A 27,411-nucleotide genomic window follows, 5' to 3' on the forward strand; every position below is an offset into this window, starting at 1 on the left:
CTTCATCCACTATAACTTATTCGTGAAGTTTATTTCTTTGGAAAGAACATATTTTATCATAATACTAAAACAAAGTTTCATTTTTCCCTCTGAATTGCCTTGATAACTGACCAAACAAAGGGGTAGGATAAACTTTAAAGTTTCTTAAATGATCAACTTTTGCTCATTTTCTCATATAATGTTGGGTATTTTAAATGGCTTCTTTTTCTCTTTACATTGACTGTCATATATGCTACGGTTTATTTTTAATATTTAAGTATTTGGAATAATTTTCTCTATTTATTCTGTAACTGAATATATCTGTGACAATGAAAAACACATTTATTAAGAATTTTTCTAAAGTTCTTCAATTAAAAAAAGTGGGCAGAGTAAAAACATTAAATTTATGCTGTAACTAGAAAAAAACACCTTTTTAAAAATGTGTTCTTTATAACAAAGCTATCACTATTTCCATAGTGTCTTTTCTACAGTGATCCAATTATTCATTTATTAAAATAATAGTAATTAAGACACTACCACTTAACATATAGTATTTTAGACACAAGACATACTGATCAAAATAAGTGTGCCTATTTTCCTGAATTTATAATCCTGGAGAAAATTTTGTGTCCAGTTATTGGCTTTTAAAGCAAATAAATAGCTTATTATTAGTTAAGAGAGAAATTAAGCAAAGTTGTTAATGACATAGTTTTATTTTTATCCAGATTAAAAAAATTACCCTTTAATTTTTCTCAACATCTAGTTCAAGATTAAAAGATACTCCTTACAGTAGTACTCTCTCACTCTCTCCTCTCAACCCTCCTCCTCTTGCTCTGTCTCCCTCCCTCTCTCTCACTCTGTGTCTCTGTATCTCTGTGTCTCTTTCTCTCTCACACACACACAAATGTAATATCCATCATACAAAAATTTTAATATGGATAATTTTTAAAACTCACAGGCTATTTTTAAATATTACTCAAGATGTAAACAAAGAAATTATATAAATCCTCCTTGTGGATTTATCCAGATTATCCCCATGCACCCTCATGGAACATACTAACTAAAACATAGTAAGGGTTGGTTTTCAAGCTATTTAAAGTAATCTTCCTCTTGTCCATTATTAGTGATAGGAGAGAGAGCATTTAGGAGTGACTCATTTAGGAATGATTCATTGCCAAGTTATGCAATGGGGCACTGAGGAAGCAATGCATTCTTGCTCTTATTTCAGCTATTAAATTGCAAAAAGATTTGGTCAAAATCCTATCATAAGCATCCTCCAAACCCAGGAAAGAATGTCTGTAGCCAAAATTATATGAACAGCTGACAAAATTCCCTAGATATTATAAATAAAACAGAAAGGGGTTGTTCCAAGATCATAATAGGTATGCTTCATTACAGAAATATTTAGAAAAGTATCTGTTTAGAGAATATTTTAATCTCTTGAAAAAGAGAAAAGCTAAATGATAAACTTCAAACCCCCTCCCTCAATTAAATGAGATGGAAGAATATGCAGTGACATTATGGGCTATTTAAAAAAAGATATAATTAGATGAGAAAAAAGTGGTCCATTTTTCATGGACACTCACTTTCCTACACACATAGCTTCACTTTTTGGAATGAAAACATTTACCTACCCTAATAAATCCTTTCCGAAAAAGAATCTCAACTAACTGTTTTTCTTTGAAGTTTAAAGAGCTGTGATGATATCCAATACCCCTTCTTGCCAAAGCCTTCAGTTCTTCACCTTTTCTTGTGAATTTTACTCGATCAAACACCATCTGCAAAGTCTGAAAGAAGCAAGAGTGTTAGGGATTTTGATCATTTCTTATCTAAGTTTAATTTAAATGAAAATAAAATAGTTAAATGAAAATAACAGTCATACTATGCAGTCGTTTGACGAAACGAAGCAAGTGCTTGAAATGGACTCTATGTGAGTACAAACAACATTTTATGGCAGCAGCAGTAACTATAGGAAATATTCCAAACTCTTGAACAGACTGTCTCTCACTTTCTCACCCCACTACACAGGTGAAAAGTCCTGACAACACAGTAGATAAAACACCCAGAGGAAGTGTGAGTGCATGACCTGAGGGAGCCTTGCAAGCTCTCTCCAGGGAGAAAGAGAAACTTCTCCAGAATGGCCGGGCAGGTTCCTCACCCCATATGGTGGGGGAGTGCTTACTTCTCACTGCAAATCCATCACAAATGGCCTTAAAAATGTCAATTCCCTAAGAAGGAAATCCACTTGTGTAGAGTTTATATGTACAAAGATAAATACTGCTTATGAGAGGGAGAAAAAGAAAAACAAAAAACAAAAAAACAAAAACAACCTAAGTGTCCAAAAGCCAAAGACACTTCAGTTGTATAGTCATCCATGCAATGGAATATTGAGAAGGAATTCAAATGATGATGTAAATTCATGGTTATTAAAAAAAGAGAGAGACCATGAAGTTTACAAAAAAAAAAAAAAAAAGAAAAAGAAAGGTATATAATAGAACTGTGTGTGTAGGCGCCTGGGTGGCTCAGCCAGTTAAGCATCCACAACTCTTGGTTTTGGCTCAGGTCACGATCTCACGGTTTCATGGGTACAAGCCCCACGTCGGGCTCTGCACTGACAGCGCGCAGCCTGCTTGGGATTCTCTCTCTCCCCCTCTCACTGCTCCTCCCCACTCACCCTGTCTCTGTCTCTCTCAAAATAAACTTTAAAAGAAAAAAAAAGACCTGTGTGTGTGTGTGTGTGTGTGTGTGTGTAGTCACAAATGAAAGGTTCATCCAGAAGATAAGTGATTACCTCTGATTGATGGCATTGCTTTTATTGTTATACTAATTTGTATTTTCAAATTCATCTACCTTAAGCATGAATTATTTGCATTAAAAAAGGGTTTTTTTGTTAATATATATTTTTATTTATTATTTATTATTTTTATTTTATTTTTTTAATATGTGAAATTTATTGTCAAATTGGTTTCCATACAACACCCAGTGCTCATCCCAAAAGATGCCCTCTTCAATGCCCATCACCTACCCTCCCCTCCCTCCCACCCCCCATCAACCCTCAGTTTGTTCTCAGTTTTTAAGAGTCTCTTATGCCTTGGCTCTCTCCCACTCTAACCTCTTTTTTTTTTTCTTCCTTCCCCTCCCCCATGGGTTTCTGTTAAGTTTCTCAGGATCCACATAAGAGTGAAAACATATGGTATCTGTCTTTCTCTGTATGGCTTATTTCACTTAGCATCACACTCTCCAGTTCCATCCACGTTGCTACAAAAGGCCATATTTCATTCTTTCTCATTGCCATGTAGTATTCCATTATGTATATAAACCACAATTTCTTTATCCATTCATCAGTGGATGGACATTTAGGCTCTTCCATAATTTGGCTATTGTTGAGAGTGCTGCTATAAACATTGGGGTACAAGTGCCCCTATGCATCAGTACTCCTGTATCCCTTGGGTCAATTCCCAGCAGTAGCACTTGTACCCCAATGTTTATAAAAAAAGTTTTAATGAAAAAATTGACATACCACTTTTAGATATAACAATGTCTTTTTAGTGGTATGTTTTAACTACAATATACAAAGCTTCTGATTTTGACAAATTCTGTGTACATTATTTAAAGAGCATTGAACCATATGTACCCAAATATTCAAATGAAGCATGTGGGATTGAAGTCTAGAATTCAGGCTGCAAAAACCCTTTTTGTGAAAGAAAAAATAATAAAAGGGCAGATTGTTAACAAACAAGAAATAATCTATAAATCCTGATCTTATCCTTTTTAGACATGCTCTGCAAAGCCCTCAAGAGTTATGTGTAACTGGAAGTCCACACACAGAGATTTCTATTCTCGTAGAGATTGCATTTAGTTATTGCATTCACTACTGTCTATAACTGAGAAATAACAGCTGATGAGCGAAATCATTTCCTGGAGGAGCATTTCATTCTAAGAGCTGACCTCTGTGTCTATTGCTTTTTGGTTAGCATAGGTACACTCCTGAGGGATTTCCAGGTTCTTCTCTAAAGTCCTGAGTAGATTAGTATGTTCAGCTTCATGTATTAGTCTTTGATCCATTTTTCTGGGATTTTTCTGGCTTTTCTCATCTCTGTGCATAAAAATAAATTTTAAGCAATGAATAGTCAGATTTGCTTACCATAGTGAGCCCATGACTTCCCAGACCCCCTCATCACCCAGAAAGTCACTCCTATATACATCTGTACTATTTTGACTCAAACTTCCTCCTCTAATGCACTTCCTCATTAGCTTCTGGGCCTTGTGATCCCATAGCAAAAAAATTTCCCTGTACACCCATATTTTCCCTGAATGTTCCCTTACCTTCTTGCTACAAGTAGCCTTCTTACCCTAACCTCCCCAGAGGACTTTGATTCCTCTTGCTAAATTGGTGATCATTTTCTCTTTCTCATCTTTCATTACTCTAGGCTTGGAGGTAACGTGGGCATACCCCTTGCTCCACATTGCCAATTTCAGGCCATTCTCCTTTCCTTCTTGTAGTAGAGGCTACAAGCTCTCTGAGTTTGGTTGGTAAGGAAGGGCTCTCAGTTACACTGTTCCCTGGAGAATTGTTCTCAACTGACAAGAGCTTCCTGGATAAGAGCTTACAACCTCTCCTCAGAGTGAGGAAGTTGCCCATAGCCAGTAATTGACTGACATGAAGTACAAAAATCAGCCACCTTGACCCAAGTTGGGCAATTTTGTGATGCTCTCAGATCTCCCTATTGGATCAGGCTCAGGCAATGTTGCAGCAAGACCCATATCTATGCATATTTTCTTCACTTTCCCTTTTTATGCTTCCTTCACTTTCTTACAGGGCCCTCATGAGCTCAACCTTCCAATAAATCACTTACACCGATACCCTCCTTCAAGATTCGCTACTAGGGAATCTTGCCTAAGATATGGTCGCATAAACCTTTGCCATGTCATCAGACTGTATTATCCATTACCTCTCAATGTAACAGCCTTTTACAGATACCCAGATCACTTACCCTTTCTTTGATTTTTTTTTCAGTTTTCCCCTTAACTGTGAATATAAGACAACTCCAAATATGAGAAGATGAGCTCACGTGTAACCCATCACTAAGAGGTCTCACCTCCAGCTAACATAACCCTTAACTCAAGAATATAACTATGGAAAGGCCTGGCCCTAATGTTTGCAGAGCATGAGGCAGAGTACTAGTGGAGGCCCACATATTGTGGTTTAACTATTTATAAGTTTTAAATCAAGGTAACAAACTATCAAATAAAATATATTCTCTTCTCCTACTTTGACAAATATAACTCCATAACAATGCAGAATTTAAAAGGGTGAGAATGAGCTCCAGGTGGCCAAGTCCCCTAAGATCCACTGACACCTAATATTATTGGAATAGATACAAAGAGAGGAGGACCAGAGTAGTACTCTCCAAAACACAAGGACCAAGGCAGAGGCCCCCTCTCACTCTCCGTATAAATGATGGTGCTGAACAAAGTGTTAAAACATTCTTTGTATTTTTATAGTGTGAATTGTTGGTCACTAATCCAATTTGAAATGATGTCTCCTAGTGCCCTGAAGAAAAGTTGTCTAAAGATCAGTACTAAAAAGGCTTATACTTCCTACACTGTCTCTGGGCTCTTCACCTTCCATTACTTCCAAGGAAATAATACAACAGGCAGAAAGAATAGAGGCAGAAAGTTCAGCAGCGAATTATAGCTTGCCCTAGAATTTGAGAACTCTGAATCAGAGAAGCTCTAAAATCTGTGTCAGCTTTGAAGAAGTATCTGCGTTTGATTGCTCAGACTTATTTAAAAATATTTATGAAATGACTATTACCTGTCAAGCAACATGCTGAGCACTAGAGATAAAAAGAGGGAAATACTAATAATGTAGGAAAAAGAAAGACAAGTGAAAATAACAGCAATACACTATAATTGATCTACTAATTATTAAAAGTGTAGCAAGAACACAGAAAAAAAGAGTACTAAATTCAACTGGAGAATTAGGGAAAGATTCAGAGAAGAGATAGCAAAATTATGAGTGTAAGCTTTGGGGGCAATCACAAAGGAGTGCAATTAGGCAGATGGGTCAGATCATGGAAAAACACAGATGCAGAAGAACAGGTCATGTAAGGAGAACCATACACACTGAATATTGCTGGAGGGGAGTGGTAGAAAGTAAAGCTGAAAAAGTTAGGGCAAAACCTAAAACCTGTTGGCATACCAACAACAGTCAAAAAATTTAGACTTTATCATCTAAGCAAGGAAAAAAGAATATTGAACATGGAATAATTTAACCAATTTGAATGTTAGCAAGGGCCATTGTTAGCTATACTGGAGAGTAGTGACCTCTCAGGCTCTGGAGTCTAAAAAGAAGACCTCTATCGTCATTCAAGGAAGACATAATGAGCATCTAAATCAGGCAGCAAGTAAAGCAGAGAGAATAATAGGGAGAGAATCTTGGACCTAGAGTTGTCAGGATTAGACATGAGAACAAGAAAGAGGAGTCAAAAATAAATTTCTACCAGGGCACCTGGGTGGCTTAGTCAGTTAAACACCAACTTCAGCTCAGATCATGATCTCATGGTCTGTGAGTTTGAGCCCCATGTCAGGCTCTGTGCCGACAGCTCAGAGCCTGGAGCCTGCTTCAGATTTTGTGTCTCCCTCTCTCTCTGCCCCGCCCCCCGCCCCCCTCCCCCACTCATGCTCTGTCTCTCTCTGTCTCTGAAAAATGAATAAACCTTAAAAAAAATTAAAAAAAAATTCTACCAAGCATAAAATTGGCATTTCAATGCATTCTAAAACTCATCTTATATTCACTTATGTGACTGTGATGGTAAATCAGTGACACCTCCATGTTGTGACCCAAGACAACATGTGTTGATTTTGTTCTGAGAACTGAGAGCTGTAGTCACATATGCTTAGTTTGAGAGATGATTATGTCAGGTACATAATCCACCTATGCTCATAGGCTGTGGTCCTACCTCTCTGAAGTCCTAAATGAGACTCATCTATGCAACTGAGGAATACATATATAAATATTATGGCCACTTATCTTCACCTGATTCTCCCACCCAAATTTACACAATTGGCAAATAAGTCCAAGCAATAATTAGAACTTCTTTGTTGCACGTTCAAAGTATGTTTCCGACTGGACTTATGAAGTATTTTAACCTTTTTAGCCACTAATTTGTTTAGTTAAATACTTACATTGTCTTTTGTTTCTCGATGGATTTTTTAACTTTTCGAAGTTTGTTGGTCACATCATGGGCTTCTTTATCAGCTTTGAGAGACCTTTTTTCCGCTTGCTTTTGCTCCAGGGAAGTTCTCACGCTTAAAGCCCTCTCTTCTACATCTCCTAAGTTAAATCTACAAACAAATGAAAAGACTCCTTGCCTTGGAAACAATATCATTATCAAGATTCAAATAAATTTCCATCTACTGTTAACATCCTGACATATACTTGTCAAGTTTTTAATTCCACTAATCTTTAGGTCTACCTCCTAAACAGAATCAAAGGCCCTTAGCATTCTGTGAATATATGTAAGTTCAGATTTCACAAATCTTCTGTGAATTTTAGAGACTCCTTTATTTTTCTCTTTGTTTTTTTCCCCAGTTTTATTGAAGTAAAATTGGCATGTGACATTGTATAAGTTTACAGTGTTCAGTAGGATGATTTCATACACGTGGATATCACAAAGTAATTACCATAATAAGGTTTGGTAACACGTCCATCACTTCACATAGTTACTTTTTGTGTGTTAGTGTGGTGAGAAGATTTAAGATCTACTCGTTTAGCTATTCTAAAGTACACAATACAGTATTGTTAGCTATAGTCACCATGTTGTACATTAGATTCCCAGAACTTAATCATATTATAAAAGTTAATTTATACCCTTTGACCAACATCTCTTCATTTCTCTCACCCGCTGTGTGCCCCCAGTCCGTGGCAACCACCAATCTACTCTGTTTGTATGGGTTCAGCTTTTTTAGATTCTATATATACAGTGAGATCATACAGTAAAAATTTGCTCTTAGGCAGTAATGGAGATAATCTCGGGCTCTCACCCTAACCTTCTGGATTGTAGTTACTTCTTTCCAGAAACCAGATAAACCTCAGGTGTTGCTGGCCTTTACAATCCAGAAATGTTTCCAGGCTCTGGGCTTTTTACCTTTTGAAACGTAAATACCTAGGGACCTGGTGGTCCAGACTTCCTGCTACTGTAGGACTTAAACTAGCAACCTAGTGCAGGTTGTAACGATTTGGCCCTTTCAGACCTGATATATTAACTAGGAAAATAGGTAAAAGACCAAATTCACATGGTATGTGAAGAGTAATATGTTTCTAGGGGAAGTAAAATTAAAAAAAAAAAAAATTCCTTATCTTTACATCACATGCATTTCCCTGAGTCAGGAAGTTAGGACCTTTGATAAGAAGACTGAAATGTCCATGGAAGTTTTAATCTCCTCTCAATATTTTATTGGCAAAATGCTGCGGCTGGCAGTAGCCAATAGCCATCATTACTATACTAACCACAGCTTCTTACAGCAAATCGTAAGTTGGCTCTAATCAATAAAGCTTTCTAAATGTGAGGCAAAGAGTTTTTGTAAAGTCTTTAAAGAGCTAGCATGAAGAGAAAATCTTGTTAGCTATTGAAAAGTAAATAAATTGGCATACTGGTGAAGTAAAGATTTAAAAAAAAGGCAGTCTATACCACATGGCAGGAAATTTTATACAGTAGACAATGAAACAATAAAGTTAGTAAACACTTAGACCTGCTATTTTCAGACACTACTCTAACTGTCTTATATATATTTACTCATTTTGTATTCACAATGATCCTATGAGGAAAGCACTGTTACTATCCCGGTTTCACTACTGAAAAAATGGACACATAAGTGATCTGCCCAAGACTCCACATTTGTATGTGGCTGAGTCTGGCCTCCAAGTCCATGTTCTTAACTATGCAATCATGTTGTTTCTCTTTTATATTAATGCAACTTACATGATCTAGGTAAACATCTGTATGAAATGACATCATTTTCATCACAGTACTTCACTGTTAAAAATCTAAATCACTTGGAAATAATTTTTTCCTCTCAAATCTCTCTGATAACCTATTTGAAATGAATGTGCTCATGACTGGACTTCAGCCAATAATACTGTGTAGTGCTACACTTAGGACTTTCATAATTTATTTGTATTTAATTCTCACCCCAACCCTATGCATTGCTATTTTTCTCACCTTATTTTGCAAATGAGGAAACTAAGTTTGAAAGTCATCAGGTAGCTGTTTCGAAGTGCCATACCAATTGACAACAGAGGTAGGATCCAGACTTGAGCCTGACTGTGAAATGCATGTTTTTAAGCACACTGATACTGTCATTAACATTAAACATGCTTCACACTTTTTTTTTTCTAGAGACCAGACTGGAGACGTTGACAGGTACAACTATTATTTGAAAAGCTCTCAGATGCACAGATTGAGCCCTAAAGTATCCTGATTTGTTGATGATCTGGAGTTACTTATGAGTAAATTAAACTGCATAAGACCAAGGATTTTCATAGTACATTTTCTAAAGAGCCCAAAATTCCATAGCCATGCCAAGATTCAATTCCTCAAGCAAAATTAAATCCATGATATTTTTGTGAAATATGTTCCTTTTTTTTTAAACATTGATGGATTTTAATGAATCAAAATTAAACAGAATTATTTAACAAAAAATAGCATAGGCAAAGTTAATGGACAGGTGCTAGACTCAGAGAAGATAACTGCCAAATTAGTAACTGACAATGAATTAATTAGAATTCCTGAAAATAATACTCTGGTTTCTCTTCAGATCGTATAAATCTTTCGCCTTTTAGAATTCCTGAAAATAGTAAAAAAAAAAAAAAAAAAAAAAGCTACAAAACCCAAAAGAAAAATTACTTGAATAGCACATGAGCAAAAACTTGAAAGACTACTTACTTGAAAGAAATGCTCAAAGTCAATCCCGATCAGAGTAACGCAAATTACAACAGTAGCAAGACATGATTTTACACAATCAGAATGACAACAATTAGAAAAACCGATCCCACAAGCTTGTGACGATAGGTCACAATAGAACCTCATCAAGAACTACTGATGGGGCATAAGCTAAGAAACCACATTAGGGGTAAGTCAACTTACCCCATTAGTTTGTCCACACTACAAAATATGGTGATTGTGCTCCTAGGTATAGGTTCCAAAGAAGCTTTTACAGATGCATAAAACACTATATATTCTATTATACACTGCCCTTTGTTTTTTTTAATTGTGGTACAATATACAAGATTATATTAGTTTCAGATGGGCAACAAAATGATTCAATATTTGCATATATTATGAAATGATTGCAATAATTCTAGTTAATATCTGTTACCATACATAGTTACAGAATTTGTTCACTTGTGATGAGAACTTTTAACAACTAATCTCTTAGCAACCTTCATATATGCAGTACAATATTCTTAATATAGTAGCTATGCTGTACATTACATCTCCATGATTTATTTATTTTATATGTGGAAGTAAGTCTTGACTCCCTTCACACATTAGGTGAAAATATTTTACTTTTTAAATATTTTAAGCCTGTATATGTACATGAACAATAAATATAGTTATTTTTGGATTTCTATTTTACAGTTAGGCTTCCAGAAATATCCCAGATGCACAGAATTGTGTTTGTTTCTAACTGAAATCTATAGCCACACTCTAAAGTAAAGTAGGTGAGCTGTGTAACTTCTTAGTAGTTTGAAAATTTATTTTCCTTGTCCCAATAACAAAGGTCAAAGGAACCACTGTACTGTAATCTCCAAAAGTTCCAAACACAACAATACATTTAATTATCATTATTATTTTAAATATATATCACCAGTAATGATTAATTACTATGTCTATTTAGGTGTAAACAATTTCATTAAACTTTGCCACTTAAGCGAGATTATGTTGCCTTATTTACTATTTATTTATTTATTTATTTATTTATTTATATCTGTGGCTTCTTTAAAACTTCCATGGCTTAAAACAGTCTGAAATTATCTAAAGTAAATAAAGCATTTTTTCTGATCCCAAACTATGTGATCCAAGTTAATATCCAATTAATAAATATATTTTCATATAATTTATACTTCACCAAAACTGGATGATTACATTCAATTTTAAGCTATTTCATGCTACAGCACATAAAATTTAGCAAGATAGCAGTGTCTCAAAGTTACAGTTCCCATAACCATAAATTAAAAACAATAAAATACCCCATGAATAAAGATGCTAACATATAGTAAGGATACTTTAATTTTATATGGGATACTTGTGTACATAAACATTCAATTTATTTTGCAAAGAACCTCATTATTTACTGGAAATGTATAAGACCGAAATAAAAATATAATAGTTTACAATAAAAATATAACCAAAAAAGGAGTAGAAAACTATTTAAAGATGGCAATTTGTAATAACACAAGTAAAAAAATTTTTTCAAGAACTGAACTAGAAAGATGCTAAATGTGCATTCTGCTAACAAATGAGCACCAAAAACAGTAATGAATAGCTTGTTACAACAGTGGGTTTTGTAACTTTCCTCACCTTAAAAGAATAAGCCTGATACAAATTATAAAAAATAAAATTAAATTAGATGACTTACAAAAAAAATAATGCCGGTAACTTTTCCATTTTCCTTAGCTTCTCAACGAGCAGTGGAAACATTTTTACTGTGTTTCCTGAACTAAATACTGAATCAGGACTAAGATTCCTCAGAACCATTTTGGCCTGTAGCAATGAATAAAAAATTTTATTAGTTTTAAATGCTGCATAATAAAAAAAGGAATTACTACTTTTGGCTAAAATATTTTCATGGTCATCTAATCTATGTTTCTGAGCTTTTTAAAATAAAATATAATAATAAAGTAAGTATAAAAATATAAAATTTTGTAAAGAAACCATCAAAGAAATATGTAAATCAATGCGCTAAAAGAACAACGACAAAAAGAGGAATATATATATATATATATACACGCACACATATATGCAATTTAACATGCAATTATTTAAGTCGACACAAATCAGTCAGAAAGAGGTTGTTGAGTAAATGCTGCTGGTTATATTGTGGCTGAAGGTAGGGTAAATCAGTTTCTCTCCATGTCATGTATAAAAATCACTTTCAAATACATTCTGAATGTTTTTAAATGACAAAATAAATGGAAGGAAATGGAAGTTAATTATGTTTATGAATGGGAGATGATCTAACTCAAAACGTAATGTAAAAAACTCACATGGGAAAAGTCTAATATATGTCACTCCCCAAAAATCAAAAACCACAATGTGTGACAATAAGACAAACTGCAAAATATAAAAACCATCATCAACTTACTTAATATAAATATGTAAAACTTACATGATCCCAAGTTAAGGTTTTAATATACAAATAGTTCCTACAAGTTGAAATAAAAATCATGAAAGAAAAAAATTACAACTGGAATGCCTGGGTGGTTCAGTCAGTTAAGCATCCAACTCTTGATTCTGGCTCAGGTCATGATCTCACAGTTTGTGAGATCAAGCCACCCATCAGGCTTTGTGCTGACAGCATGGAGCCTGCTTGGTATTCTCGTCCTGTCTCTCTGCTCCTCCCTCCCTCTCTCTCTCTCTCTCTCTCTCTCTCAAAATAAATGAACTTAAAAAAAAAAATCCCAAAACAGCAGAAGATAGAGGAGTAAAGAATCTTCTCATTTACTGTTACTGTGATTTCAATCTCTCTGCTGTCATCAAGAACACTGACTCTGTGGATAATGACCCCTCTGTTCTTATCTATTATAACACCAAACAGGAATTCCTGGCTTCTGGTACATGTTTTAGAAAGCACCAAGTATTAAACAAAGACCAATTTCCTTTTCCTCTTTCTATTCTATCTCCGAATCACTAGACTTCCAACTTACAATCCTAAAATGAAATTTTGAATGAAATTCAAAAATGAATTTTTTCATTCCTAAATTTTTTCATTCCTAAAATGAAAATTGAAGACTAAAATAATAACAATAATAGTAGTGGTGATAATGACACCAAGGTAACTCAAGAAAACAAGGAACATATTGTTTTGCCAAAAAACATGTGAAAATTACCTCCTCAGCATGGCCATTTTTAATCCAACTTGTTAATTCTGCCTTTAAGCTTTCTTCGTATTTTCTAGCATCCAACTTTTTAATGACTATTTTATTCTTACAATGAATGGATTTCTCTGGATCTAACTCCTTGAAAAGAAATGCCACAAAGTTAAATAAAATCATGCAAGAAAATCCAAAGATGTTTCTCAATTATACATTTCACTAAAAGAATTACAAGCTTCTTGAGAGTATAAACTATTAAATGTCTTTTTATCCCCCCAAAGTTTCCAGTACATAAACCTAATAGGACAGATGAACTCTTCAAAGGAAAGAATGCAGAGCAAAACCAAGTAGAAGATGAAAACAGACAGCAATTAGGGCATAAAGAGAGAAGGGGAGCACAATGAAAGAAGATGAAGGAATATGAATCCAAGATGTAAAAGGAGACTAAGATATTGTAGCACCCCAGAAATTGAAAGAAGAAATATTTTCAAGAATTCAATGGCATTGTACCCCTGTTAAAGTAACACACACAATATTAGGAAGAAGAATGTCTGAGAAGGGGCAGTTATATTTTGGAGAGTGTATGTATGATTTTAAAAGATTAGATGCACATGATCAGAAAGGGTGAGAATTTGTCTTTATGAACAGCAATGTTACCATCCACTGTAATAAAATTAATTCAGATTAATTGTGTAATTATTACTTACTTGGGCCCTGGGCCAGCTTTCCCAGAATTGAAACATGGTATCATAAAGCTGGATGGTTTCTCGAGGGGAAAGGGTAAGGTCAGAAGGAAATCCATACTTTTCAATCTACATTTAAAATAAAATTAACAATTTTAATATTCTTTTATTTTATCTTATGTTCTGTCCTTTGCCTCATGAACCTGGGTAAAACCTCCGAACATGAGAGACCCTATTTTGGAACTAAAACTTTATTCTGTTTTTGAAACAGTAACTACAACGGACTATTGAACTGGGCAAAGGAATAGGACTGAAAACAGAACTGTTTGTTGCATGTGCATTCTTGATAAAAACTAGACACTCTGAAAAAGATATTTTCCTAGTAACTGACGTAATGTACTCAGAAAACCAATAAATTATAAAATGTCATCACATCTTCCAATCATAATTTTGGAAAACAACTTGTGTAAGTTTCCTGATAGGGAAAGATAGGATAAAATAGGCAGAGAGGGAATGATTAGGACCTGAGGTACCAGGGTAGGAAAAGACACATATTTTGGAACAATACTAGGAGGGTCTGACCACAGCAAACCCCCCTCAGGGGTAAGTGTCCTCTTAAGAATGTAATAAACACCACCCACTCCCCCTCAGGTTTCCCTCAGGAATTTGACAAAAGACCTAACTAAAAATAAGTAGTAAACCATAAAATGCATAACCCAAAAGGAATGACATGGCCATAGACCACCCCTCATACAATGGAAATGAGCCAATCACGAAGGGACAAGCCAGCACCTAGACTTATCAAGCCAATGAGGGTAGGACCTGAGAAGGAACTAGGGGGAAGGGAAGGGAGGGCCAACCCGAACCCTATAAAACAAGGACTCTAGCCTATAGTTCTCAGGCATTCACTTTCAAATGTCGCCTCTCTGTAGAGAGCTTTCCTACTATTCCTCCTTTCTGATCTTACACTCTAATAAACTTTTGCCTGCAGCTCATTTTGTGTCCACCTCTTCATTCTTCGAAGCCACAAGACAAGGAACCTGGGGAGTTGAAGCAAAAAATCCTGCAACACCAGGCCTTGCTAATAAAGACCTCTGGCATTTACTTTTCAATGGAACAAAATTTGGGTTGCTACCCAAACCTGTGCTTCCCAGTTTGCAATTCTAAGACCCAAATAAATACTTTTGTTTTAGTTCAGTTCTTCCTCTTTTTTTCAGTCAGCAGCCTCAGAGTCACTATCATGAACGCAAAGACTTTCAAAACAGCACTAAACCAAAAAGTTCAAATGATGGTCAGTGCTACATGCAAACAAAATACTAACCAAGAGTGTGCTTGATTTAGCAAAATTGGGGAAAAAAAAAAAACTTCAAAAAGTGGGTTTATTGTTTCCCAAACCTTTTAATTGGGCTAATTCTCTATAGATGCTTCCACATTTCGAATCAAGAATACTGGGAAGCTAAAAAATTGGTGGACTGTTTAGACAAGAAAACACAACCTGTACCCTGCAGGTTGAAATTGATTCAATTAGTAACATGATTCTTTGCTTTAGAGTACCAACCCAGGCTAAAGGGGACAAGTCTTACTTGCTTAAGTTCTAAGATAAGAACTTGGTTAACTTTAACACGAAGACTTTCAGATCACCTTCAGGACAGTCAAGAAAGCTTCTTCCCCAGCTCAGTCCCTTGGTTCTGCTTTAAGCCTTTTGGATAATGCAGGGCATTAATTTTTCCACAAGTATTTTAAAGCATAAATCAAAAATTCCTGTTTCTGAAAAAGCTTGCATTGTAGTATTTTCTGCTGGTGTCAGCCACTATTGGTAACAAAATTGCCTGTCAAACCATGATCCCTGAAATGCCAGTAGGTATTCTTTAAAAGAAAGGGGAGTGTCTTTTCACGGGTGTTCTATTAAATAGGCTTCTAGAAGGTTTGCCATTGGAAATGTCAAATCTCAAAGAAGGGACAATCATATACAGATTTCTCCAAACTTATGTGACGATAGGGCATTTGTTTTAGTAAGTAGCTGTTAAGTTTTAAAAGCTAGGTTTGGAAATTCTGGGCAATAAAGCCATGCCAAACACACACATTTGGAAAACAACAACAACAACAACAACTGGTAGAATGGAAAGTACAGTAGAGTTTGAATTAGAAGATTTAGTTTCAATTCTACTTAAAAAGGCCAGTTTAGTTCTTCATCCATAATATAGGAATTAAAATATCTGTACTTCTGCCTGATAGAGTGGTAAAATCAAATAAGATACACACATCGGCATGATTTTTAAACTTTTAAAACTAGTAGATACATAAGTCCTGAAGATCTAATGCACAGTATAGTCATTATAGATAACAATACTGTATTATAAACATGAAACATGCTAAGAGACTAGATCTTAATTACTGCCACCACAAAATAAAATCTTAATTATGTGATCTGACAGGGGTGTTAGCTAAAGCTACAAGGGCAATCATATTGCAACATATAAATGTGTCCAATCAGCATGTTGTACACCTTAAGCTTTCACAATGGTACATGTCAAATATATTTGTTAAAAAATCAATTAGTCTTGAATTAAGCTTGTGAAAAAACTGTAGGATGCAAATCATTCCATGGAATTATCATTTAGCATCTCTCAGTTGGACTATTAAAAGCTAGCTAGATAGTAATGACTGCATTATGTCAACATAATAACTGAATATGTTATTTTGGAATGTTAGCATTTTGTTCTTTTATTAACACTACTTGAAGGTGGTGGGGCACCTGAATGGCTCATTTGGTTTAAGCATTGGACTTTTGATTTTAGCTCAGGCATGATCTCACCGTTTGGTTTATGGGATCGAGCCCTGTGTCAGGCTCTATGCTGACAGCACAAAGCCTGCTTGGGATTCTCTCTCTCCCCCTTTCTCTCTGCTCCTTTCCTGCTCTCTCTCTCTCTCTCTCTGTCTCAAAATAAATAAACTTAAAAAAAATACTACTGAAAATGGCAACTTTTTGCCTACTAAAATACATATATGTAAAATAAATTCAAAATGTGTCACAATTTTTAAGATATAAATCTTATTTCTGTCACTAGAATGTTTATGATTTCTTAAGTCTCTTATTTAACCTTTGTACAGAGCATGGCTTTCTTCATTTCCAAAATGGACAATAATTCTGCCTATGCCATAGATTTGTTGTAAGAATTAAGTTCGGGGCGCCTGGGTGGCTCAGTGGGTTAAGCGGCCGACTTCGGCTCAGGTCATGATCTCGCGGCCCGTGAGTTCGAGCCCCGCGTCGGGCTCTGTGCTGACAGCTCAGAGCCCGGAGCCTGTTTCAGATTCTGTGTCTCCTTCTCTCTGACCCTCCCCCGTTCATGCTCTGTCTCTCTCTGTCTCAAAAATAAATAAACGTTAAAAAAAAAATAAAAGAATTAAGTTAGATTACGTAATAGGTCTAGTGAAATACTTGGCACGTGGTTGATGCCTCAACTGTCAATGACCAACTTATAAGTCTTAATTTTTTAAAACTAGTTTAATAACTCTGTGGCTAGAAGCTGGGAATTCAATTCAATTTTTCTCCACTACACAGTGAAAGAACTGGCAAAACCTGAGCCAGCCTAGACACAGAAGGAAGAAAACTAAAGGGTCACAGATTTGTCCCATCCTTCCTTTGTAAATACAATAGTATTATACCATGATGTTATTTTTGCAAGCTACATTGTCCCTAACGCCACAGGTGATGGTAGGCATTGATCTGTACTGAGCAAAAAGAGGCAACAGTTCTTTCAAGGACTTCCTGGGGCTGACAGCTCTCCAGGAGTGAGCAGCTGTTCCTGTGTGACATGGTAATTGGTGGCAAAGGCCAAGCTCTGCTTTTTGCCAGAAATAAGCCTCACATGGATGGAAGGGCAATCCTTCACCTCAGTTGGATTAAGGCCAGTTTACTCATCCTGTTCCACCCCTTCCCTTCTGAAATGATTTCTATGATAGAGCTGTAGGGGCAACAATCAAGGTGGATGGCTCTTCTCTTTATGTTGCCGCAATTTATTATGCTTTTTCTCACCACTCAGTTCTTTCATATTAATCTGAAGTTTACTATACAAGATCAGGAATTCTTTACTTGTTTGGAAAAATCTACCTGTTTTTCACTGATGCTCCTTTAAGGAAACATACTATAAAACATATGCTGCACACACAGCTGTCAACACACATTTAATAATGCTCGGGCCTTTGAGTACATCCTCCACGACTGCTACAAAAGTCCCGAAGTCAAGAAGACTCATACAACAGCATGACCTTTGCAGAAGTCACACAGGGTCAGAGCACACTGTAGCAGTTCTGTTGCTTTCCAGTTACTCCATTAATAGCTACTGAGAATAGAGGAAAGGCACTTGAACCAAAATGCCATTCTTGCTAGGTACTCCAAATCACTGTGCTCATTGCTACTTAAATATAACCTGCCTTGAACCATCCTGCACAAAATAAATAATTTTTTAAATACTATGCTGTTATAAAAATGCCAAGTGATGACAGGGAAAGAAAAAAGCAGACAGAGAAAAAGAGAAAAGGAGAGAGAGGCAGAGACAGAAAAAGAAGTCTATTATTTATGTGTGGGTTATCATCCATATTCTAAGTCTGGGGTGTGAGTTAAGTCACAGGAGTTTTGTCCATAGTTCAGTTTTATTTAGAGTTTGGATTGGGCCATTGCCACACAAAAGAGAAACTTTTGTAATAAAATTTATAAGAAAATTACCAGGATTAGGATTCATTCAGTTGCTTTTAGAAGCCATTGCAATATTGCCCAAAAGCTATAGTGAGTCTCATGCATTCACTCATTCAAGGATTTATTCAACAGATTACTCAGAATACTGTGATGACAGGGCAAACTCTGTACTCTATCTTGATTGCAACCTGCCCCCAACACTTATTCATGGTGCAAGAATGAGTTAGCTGAATTATCTATGCCTCACCTTCCTCATTTGTAAGTGGGAATATTAACAAGACATCCATCCTAAAACTATTGTGATGTTTCCAAGACACAAAATATGGACAATTATTAGAACACAAATTCAATGCTCAATTTAGGTTGGCTGTCTTTATGTACCATACATTTATTAAGCACCTTTTATATACAGTTTGTTAGGAACTCATAAGGACACAAAATTTGTCTTCAAGGAGTTATTCTAGTAAGATAAAGGAGACATGTATAGAAGTAACTTTAGCAGTAAGCTGATCATGACTGCTGTCATACAAGAAATACAGACAAGATGCTATAGAAGTAGAAGATTACATCCAGCTAAGGAGGTCACAGAAGGACTCTGAAGATGTTTCACATTAGAAGAGTCATAAAAGATGAACAGGATCTGGACAACTAGCATTTAGCATCTAGAGTGAAACACTCCAGGAACAATATAAATTATGAGGTAAAATATAAATCTTACCTCCAGGTAAGATACATCAGATTTTGGGGTGAGGTCAGAGAAGCCATAGGAAGCCAAGCTAAGGAGCTGTGCATTCAGTAACTTCCAAAGGACACTCATTAAAGCTTGGCAAGATCATAATTATGTTTTAGGAGGCTTAACTGACAACTTGGATTTTGGAAGGAAGACAGATTTTGGAAGGAAGACAAACTACTAATTATCACTCTGAGAGGCAATTAAGCTTGAATGGGGCCATTCCTAAGAATAGAATGAGAAAGGAAGAGAATTATGAAAGGAAAATTAAGAAATCTTCCTCCACAGACACCCCAATACCCCAAATGATGTCCCCAAACCTCTACTTTATTAATTTGTTACCAAAAAAATCATGTTGTGATTGGTATGTGAGCAAAACATCCTTTCCTTATTTAACCTAACTCAGTGATCAGATTCTCACATATACTAGGAACTGTCCACATATAGTTGTGCACTAAGAGTCAGTGTCACAGAAGCGGATGGAGAGACATGCATGTTGAGAAGAAGGAAAATGAACAAAGAAAATCTCTGAGAATAAATAAAATTAACCAAAAAACTTCAGGTTAAAATTTTTCATCATTTTCAAGCGTTGTGAATCCAGACACCACTGAGGGTTCATTGAAGACTACAAAGTTATTTTTGTTACTTTTAAAAAAACTAAGGTTAGAAATATTATTCAACCCTGAGAAAGGAGGATATCCTGCTGTTTGAAACAACATGATGCACCTTGATCACATTATAAGTTATACAGAGATAAGTCAGAGAAAGACAAGTAACTGCGTGGTATCACTTACATGTGGAATCTGAAAAAGTCAAACTCGTAAAAAACACAGTAAAATGACGGTTATCGGGGGATGTACGGTAGGGTGGGTGGTAAGATCAGTGTTGTTTAATGGTACAAACTTGCAATGAGTAAATAAGACATAGAAATTTAATGTACAATATAATAAATATGGATAATAATATTGTACTATAATTATGTAATGTGATAGAGGTGCTAAATATTGTTATAACAATTATTTTACAATATAGAAGTACATCAAAATAACATGTTATACACCTTAAATTTATGCTACGTGTCAAATATATACAATAAACAAAGTAAAAAAGAAAACTAAGGTAAAATATCTGATATAAAGTATGTAGTCTATAATTCTGGTAAGAATCATGTAGGCAGCTTTTCAATTATAATATATATACAAGTAATTTATATTACTCATAACAGATATGGCTAAAGTATTACTTACATGATCTGTTGTTAGTGCAGCACATGGGTGAAAATGATCAAAATAGATGTCATCATGTGTTATTGAACATATATGCTTCTCTAAATCATTGTATCTCTCTCCATAGAGCACTAACAATGAAGAACAAGAATTTCCAAATCAATGGACACATAAGGACTGAACTGATTTTAGAGCAAAAGAAAAATTCCAAACATACCAAGTCTAACTTTATATGATTCCTTCATTCGAAACTGATATTTGTGAGAACTGGCACAATAGCCAGCATTTCTATTTTTTCCCATTGTATTGTCTTCTTGTTTCCAGTAGCGTTTTACTGATTGTAGCCACCTTAAAAGATAAATTTACATATCATGTAAGCAGTAATATAGTAGTACTTCTTGTGACATTAAATATTTTAAATAAAGAAAATCTCATATGCTGGGGTGCCTGAGTGGCTCAGTCGGTTAAGCATCAGACTTCGGCTTAGGTCACGATCTCACAGTTTGTGAGTTCGAGCCCCGCGTCGGGCTCTGTGCTGACAGCTCAGAGCCTGGAGCCTGCTTTGGATTCTGGGTCTCCCCTTCTCTCTGCCCCTCCCATGCTCATAATCTTTCTCTGTTTCTCAATAATAAACATTTTTAAAATTTTCATATGCCTTAAAAATTGTACTTAAAGGAATAGGCCCTGGAGGTATACTACCTGAGACTGAATCCCAGCCTCCTTACTGCTATCTGTGGTTCTTGGTTGAATCACTGACACTCTCTGTGCCTCATTTTCCACATTTTCCACAAAGAACACAGATCTATCACTTAAAGTGAACTTTTTTAGGGATATGAAAGAAATTTTCTACTCAATTGCAGATCTGCCTGGGACATTCCTTGATTTTCTTTTATTAAGTGTGGCCTTTCTCAGCACCTGCTAGGAGGTGCTATTGATGTTCTGTTCCTTAAATAGTCGGAGATAAGTTAATAAACTCACCAGAATGTTATGAAACTCGTCAGAACCCATATAGAAAGTATAAAATTTTAAATACAAAGCATTTATATAAATTGGAACATAAGGCCTACTCAGTAAGATGTTCAGGGTTACTTATGGTAGCTGAAAGAGCCAAAAAGGGACATCGGATCATGACAAGGAGATGCTCCCAGACTTCTGCTCCAATTTCTCCACCAAGACAATGGACCTATTAAAGCAAAAAATTTCTCCTTTGAAAAGCTTACTTAAAAATAGCAAATTAAAACAGGACGTAAGAGCTTGGATCATCATACACACTTTCCTGTTACCTTTAACTGCCCATACAAAGTTTTTATAAATATCCCCAAATCCAGATAATAGAAAAATTTGACATGTATTTTCTTGGTTTTTAAAAATATTTATTTACTTACTTTTGAGAGAGAGGGAGAAAGAAAGAGAGAGAGAGGTAGGGAGGAGGAGAGAAAGAGAGGGAGAGACAGAGAGAGAGAATTCCAATCAGGCTCCACACTGTTAGTGCCATCAGCACAGAGTACAACAGGGGCCTCCATCCCACGAAACGTGAGATCATGACCAGAGCCGAAATCAAGAGTTCAACGTTTAACCACCTGAGCTACCCACGCACCCCTACACAAATTTTCTTTAATCCTCATAACCAATCCATCAATAATTCCTCTTTCTCTTATTCCGGAAATTTCTTTCGATTCTATGCATTTCTCTGCATGTCTACTGCCAGCCAAGTCATCATCACATCTCAGTGCACTACCACAATATCCTCCTGACTATTATCCTAGCTTCCTTTAATGCCCCCAGCATTCTTCATATCATTAGCCAGAATGATAGGTCTAAAAGATAAATTCGATCAGGCCATGTCTCTAATTAAATTTCTTCAGTATCTTCCTTTACACATGAAACAAGATATTAATTCCTATTATAAAAATGTAAATATCTTCTATTTGCCCCTATAAATCTCCATTGTTTTCCATCCTGCTCTCTGTGGCCAAAAAAAAATGACCTATAGAGATTGCTTTAAAAGAACTCCAATATTCTCAGGTTTCACTGGACTCGGCCAATGGACAGCCTTGGCAAGGGATCAGAAGAAGGGAGGAGAATGAGCATGAGGTCTTTGTTCCACTGGATCCTTTCCTTAATGGTTACCTTGAACTACCTATGTCCCTCAACTAAGATAAATACTCACAGTGTGGCTAGCTCAATCAGAATCTCCTTCTGAGTCTAAGTAACTGCTCTGCCTTGCCCCTTAAAGCACAGGGGTAAGTTACCAGCCTAGGTTACTGTATTAATCTTTATAGTTTCCCTCACACACATTTTTGGAAAACTCTCTTCTTGAATTGTTGTGTTTTTACTGTGCCATTTGTTTCCTGTTGGGTCCATGACTGATAAAATAACTTACATAACTGTCATTATTATTAGAGACCAAAATTCTTTGCTTTAGAGATCAAAGTTTGGATTTTGAAATCTCTGTCCAGGAAAACTTATGCCATGGTGGTTAATTGTGCTCCCCTGAAACAGTAGTCACCAATAGCAGGTATCTTTGCCACATAGAGTTCCGCAGCATATACTAATAACCCCTATTGAATCACAACAGGAAAACAGAGCCAAAAGACATATGATTCACTGGGGAAACCATTTAAAAGGCAGCACCTCCCCCACCCCCGCCACCACCAAACCTGAACTCTACACAAAGGGACAGATGTCTTGAAGCACCAAATATCTTCATTATAACACTTATGCACACTAGGAAATCAACCTAGAGAAATAATACCAAACCTACCTCATCAAATATAACATATCTGATCCTTTTCACCCATGCTTGGCGATGAGGAGATAACAGCAGAATTTCAAAGCAGGCAGGCACTGTAATAAGTACCTAAAAATAACATTGCATAAACAAACATTTTGAGTACTTACTATGTGCAGACTTTGTTATAAGAATATAGAGTTATAACCCCTAAATGTACCTGCTAATAACTAGGATATAGTATTACTTTTGAGAATGTTTCTTTAAAATTGTGATATATTAGGTTGAACCTTATGAAACTATAATTCTTATGCATCAAAGTGGCAAAATATCAGTTTGAAGTTTAAAATTCTTATCTATAAGCATTCAAAGCAATACAAACAGAGTTAATCATCACAGGTTTATTTCCTCAAAATCAGACCCTGAGATAGTTTTGTTTGAAGAATTTCTATTTTCAAACATGGGGAGAAGCAGGATTGGGCTGAGGAAGGAGCTAACCTTCAAAACAAGCCTGAAGAAACCCTGGCCAACCTGGCTCAGAATTCTGGAGTGAATACTGGTTGTCAGAAATAGTCCACATCAGGCCAAAATGTCCCGGTGTTCATACTCTAGCCTAACTCAGCCACAGGACACAGACTGTGGAGGCAGAGCTGGAGGAACTGACAGCTAGTATTTGTCTTGACCACCCTCGCCACATTTGGGCAGCAAAACTGTCCTTGAGAGGCAGTCTGGGTAGCATATCTTCATGCCTGCTCTGCTGTGTTCTACGATCATCTTTTCACTTTTTGTTCAGTCTTACTTGTTTATTTATGAATTCGTTAAGGAGGAAAACTATCTATGATTTACTTAGTGTCAGGTATTCTATCAATAACACAACATTTTTGAAATTATGATGAGTATCCTACTCATCAAGAACAGTAAGAGTTTCCTAATTAGCAAGACAAAGTAATTCTTGTTAGAAATCAGTGTTTGTGAATTTTTAATAACATTGGATTCTTCAGACCATTTTGAATCCATTTATAAATCAAGATGATGCAGGAAACAATAACTGAAAGATGAAATCAAAATTTAAGCATCCTCAGAGAAAGACGACTGCTAGTTCTCACTCTTTGGAATATAACAATATTAAATTTTCTGTAAAGTCATTCATCTCTTGTAAATTCAAAAAAAATATTTCCACAAGGCTTTGTGCAGATGTGGAATCTCTAGTATAAGAAACATATATTAGTACTATTAAGTAATTTAATAATAAATGCATTAATTAATATATCCTACCTGACAGTTTAGGGCATCATGACGATAATCCCTTGTAAAAACACCACATAGAGCTTCACCATTTGGCAGATTTTTGGTAAAACGACTCTGAACAGTTGCTGCCACTTGATTAACAAGGGCCTGATTGATAAAGGATTGATAAAGGAAGAGATTCAATAATCACATAATAAAGCACGGGTGAAACCTCAGAGAACAACAGGAACAGTCTAAAAATATGTATGACTACAAGTACAGAAGCTTAACAGCCCCTTTCTTATACCCATCTACTCTAAAAACACTCACATATTCTCTTTGAGATATTTGACTAAGCATGTGAACCTCATTGATAAACCTCAACTTAAAGTAAAATGGGAAAAAAATGGCTTAATCAGAAAAAACAGGAAATGTTGCTCACACATAAGAAAGAAAATAGCTGAATACCTTTGACAAAGGCTTAGAAAGAAGCTGTGAGTCTACTATAAAAGAAAGATCAAGTGAAGGATAGTCAGATTTGTAGTTCTCATATTTGGGGACTTCCTTCAGATACCTAAAGTTTAAATATAGATACATGAATACTTTGGATCAAGTAGGTAGCCTGGCTAGTGGAACTGAGTATGTGGAAATCTATGAACATCTATTTCACACTTATGCACACGCCCCCCCCCAAAATCCACATAGATTAAAACATAAAGGTTAAAACATACACATAAAGACACTAAAAGTGAACATTTTCATATATTTTCATATATCTGAGCCCACACACGGAAATACTAAATGAAAACATTGATAAGCCTGACTACACAAAGATATGAACAGATTATTATCATTTATATGACCCAATATAGTAAAAAGCCAAAATAAAAGTATATTTATTATAACATATAAAGAATAATATACTTAGTATACAAAACTCTAACAACCTAATAAAAAGAAAAGCCCACTTCTTCCTTAAAAATCAAAACATGGGCAAATGCATCCACAAGTAGTTCATGAATAAAGAAATGTCAATGTCCAGGGGCGCCTGGGTGGCTCAGTTGGTTGAACGTCCAATTTCTGCTCAGGTCATGATCTCACAGTTCGTGAGCTCGAGCCCCACATCGGGCTCTGTGCTGACAGCTCAGAGCCTGGAGCCTGCTTGGGATTCTCTGTCTCCCTCTCTCTCTGCCCCTCCCCTGCTCGCACTCTGTCTCTCTCTCTGTCTCTCTGTCAAGAATAAGTAAACATTAAAAAAATTACAAAAACAAAATGTCAATGTCCAAAAAAAATCACATAAAGATGCCCAAAGGACTAGTGATCACAGAAACGCAAATTGAAATCTGAGAGAAGTTTTCACCTGTCAGTATCGCAGAAACTTTATTTTTATGGCAGATACTTTTCAAGTGATAATAGAAATGTTGGAGAAGAAAAGAGACTATACACTGCCATACGTGCCAGTGGAAATAAAAATGGATTTAAACTTTTAAGAGAGTAATTTGGCAATATGTACAGTGTTGACTTACTAAAATTCCATCTCTGGTTAGCTTAATTTTTCTTGATAAATATTATTAATTCCTGCAATGAGCACTTAATGTTTTAATAGCCATGAAAAACCAAAAAGCTACAATAAAAAATAATAGGGCCTGATTTCAATAAACCGTACTGATCAATCTCATTCTCAGGCTGACCACAAGTCACTAAACTTTACACATTTTCCTAGAAACTGAAATGGAATTTGAATTCACTTTAATCTATAGAATTAAAGTTATCTCAACTAAATTTGCCTTTCCTAAGAGTAATCACATTACAAGCAAAGGGTCATGAATGAGGAAATACAAACATACTTGCCATAAATCAAACTTTCTCCTGAACGACAAAGATCATACTTTCTGTTTTTAAGCTCAACATTAGGCAGTAATAGACATAAAAGAAAAATGGCAAAACAATCTGGCTTGAGAAACAGGCCAGTCACAAATGCCCAACAGCAGATTAGATCAATCTCATAAATTCTGGAAAGGCAGTATTAGATTCCTAAGAGACTCAACATTGCCCAGCAAAGTGTGGGTGCTTCTCTCAATTCAAATATAATACTGAATGACAAAATCCCAAGACCAGACTTTTTCCTCACAATGGCTCTAAGAAAAGTGTTATTTTGGCCTCTGAAACTGGCAGGGGAAAATGCGGGTCAAAAAACAAAGTGAAAGTTCTGGAAACAGAGAATAAATCGGTGGGTACCAGAGGGTAGGGGTAAGAGGGGATGGATGAAATGAGTGAAGGTGGACAAAAGGTACGAATTTCCAGTTTTAAAATAAGTAGTAGATATGTAATGTAGAGCATGGTGACTATGTTTAACAATACTGTACTGCATAGCTGAATGTTACTAAGAGTATATATAGATCTTAAAAGTTCTCATCACTAAAAGAGTTTGTAGCTATATGAGGTGATGGGCGTTAACTAAACTCACCATGGCAATCATTTCACAATATACACACATACCGAATTATGTTTGGTACACCTTAAATAACACAATAATGTTATATGCCAATTATAGATTAAGAAAACTGGAAAATAAATAAATAACAAAAAGTGAAATAGATTCACCACGTGACTAGATGCATTATTTTAAAAGAGGACGTTCAGGAATGAAAGAGAAAATTCAAGTCACGTGAGCGCTACCTTTGTTGGTGCAACATACACGACCACCCCTTCATTGCTCTCCTTCAGCACTTTCTCCATGCAGTAGTAGGAAGCATAGGTTTTGCCCGAGGACGTTGGGGCAACAATCACTGCTGACTCATTATTATCCACAACATCGAGGAGTTCACGCTGCAGGGTTCAGAACACCATTCATGTGGATAACAGGAACAGCATGTTACCAAAACAAATATATGAATGCACTTCCAATATTTTTCTGAACTTCAAATGGAATAACTGGGAGTTGAAAACACATGAAGAAACATAACAGGAAAGTCTGAAGAACTCGCGGCATTCTCTCAGAAGAGAGAATTGTTACGCTTTTGAGCATCCAGAGGTA

General features: G+C 35.8%; 1 protein-coding gene across 1 annotated transcript in view; it reads right to left on the reverse strand.

The window, feature by feature from the left end:
* LOC125923189 (probable ATP-dependent RNA helicase DDX60) overlaps nt 1–27,411 on the reverse strand; it is a 101,838-nt gene that overhangs the window by 39,111 nt on the left and 35,316 nt on the right. The window contains exons 16-27 of the mRNA XM_049631296.1: nt 27,054–27,203; nt 24,423–24,542; nt 23,181–23,276; nt 21,484–21,599; nt 20,634–20,764; nt 20,438–20,547; nt 13,789–13,893; nt 13,097–13,225; nt 11,626–11,750; nt 7,171–7,329; nt 3,928–4,075; nt 1,614–1,766 (exon numbers count right to left, since the gene is read on the reverse strand). Of these exons, the coding sequence (XP_049487253.1) occupies nt 1,614–1,766; nt 3,928–4,075; nt 7,171–7,329; nt 11,626–11,750; nt 13,097–13,225; nt 13,789–13,893; nt 20,438–20,547; nt 20,634–20,764; nt 21,484–21,599; nt 23,181–23,276; nt 24,423–24,542; nt 27,054–27,203 (1,542 nt within the window). The remainder of the gene's footprint in view (nt 1–1,613; nt 1,767–3,927; nt 4,076–7,170; nt 7,330–11,625; nt 11,751–13,096; nt 13,226–13,788; nt 13,894–20,437; nt 20,548–20,633; nt 20,765–21,483; nt 21,600–23,180; nt 23,277–24,422; nt 24,543–27,053; nt 27,204–27,411) is intronic.

This window comes from Panthera uncia, chromosome B1, assembly GCF_023721935.1.
Source record: "Panthera uncia isolate 11264 chromosome B1, Puncia_PCG_1.0, whole genome shotgun sequence".
NCBI lineage: Eukaryota > Metazoa > Chordata > Mammalia > Carnivora > Felidae > Panthera > Panthera uncia.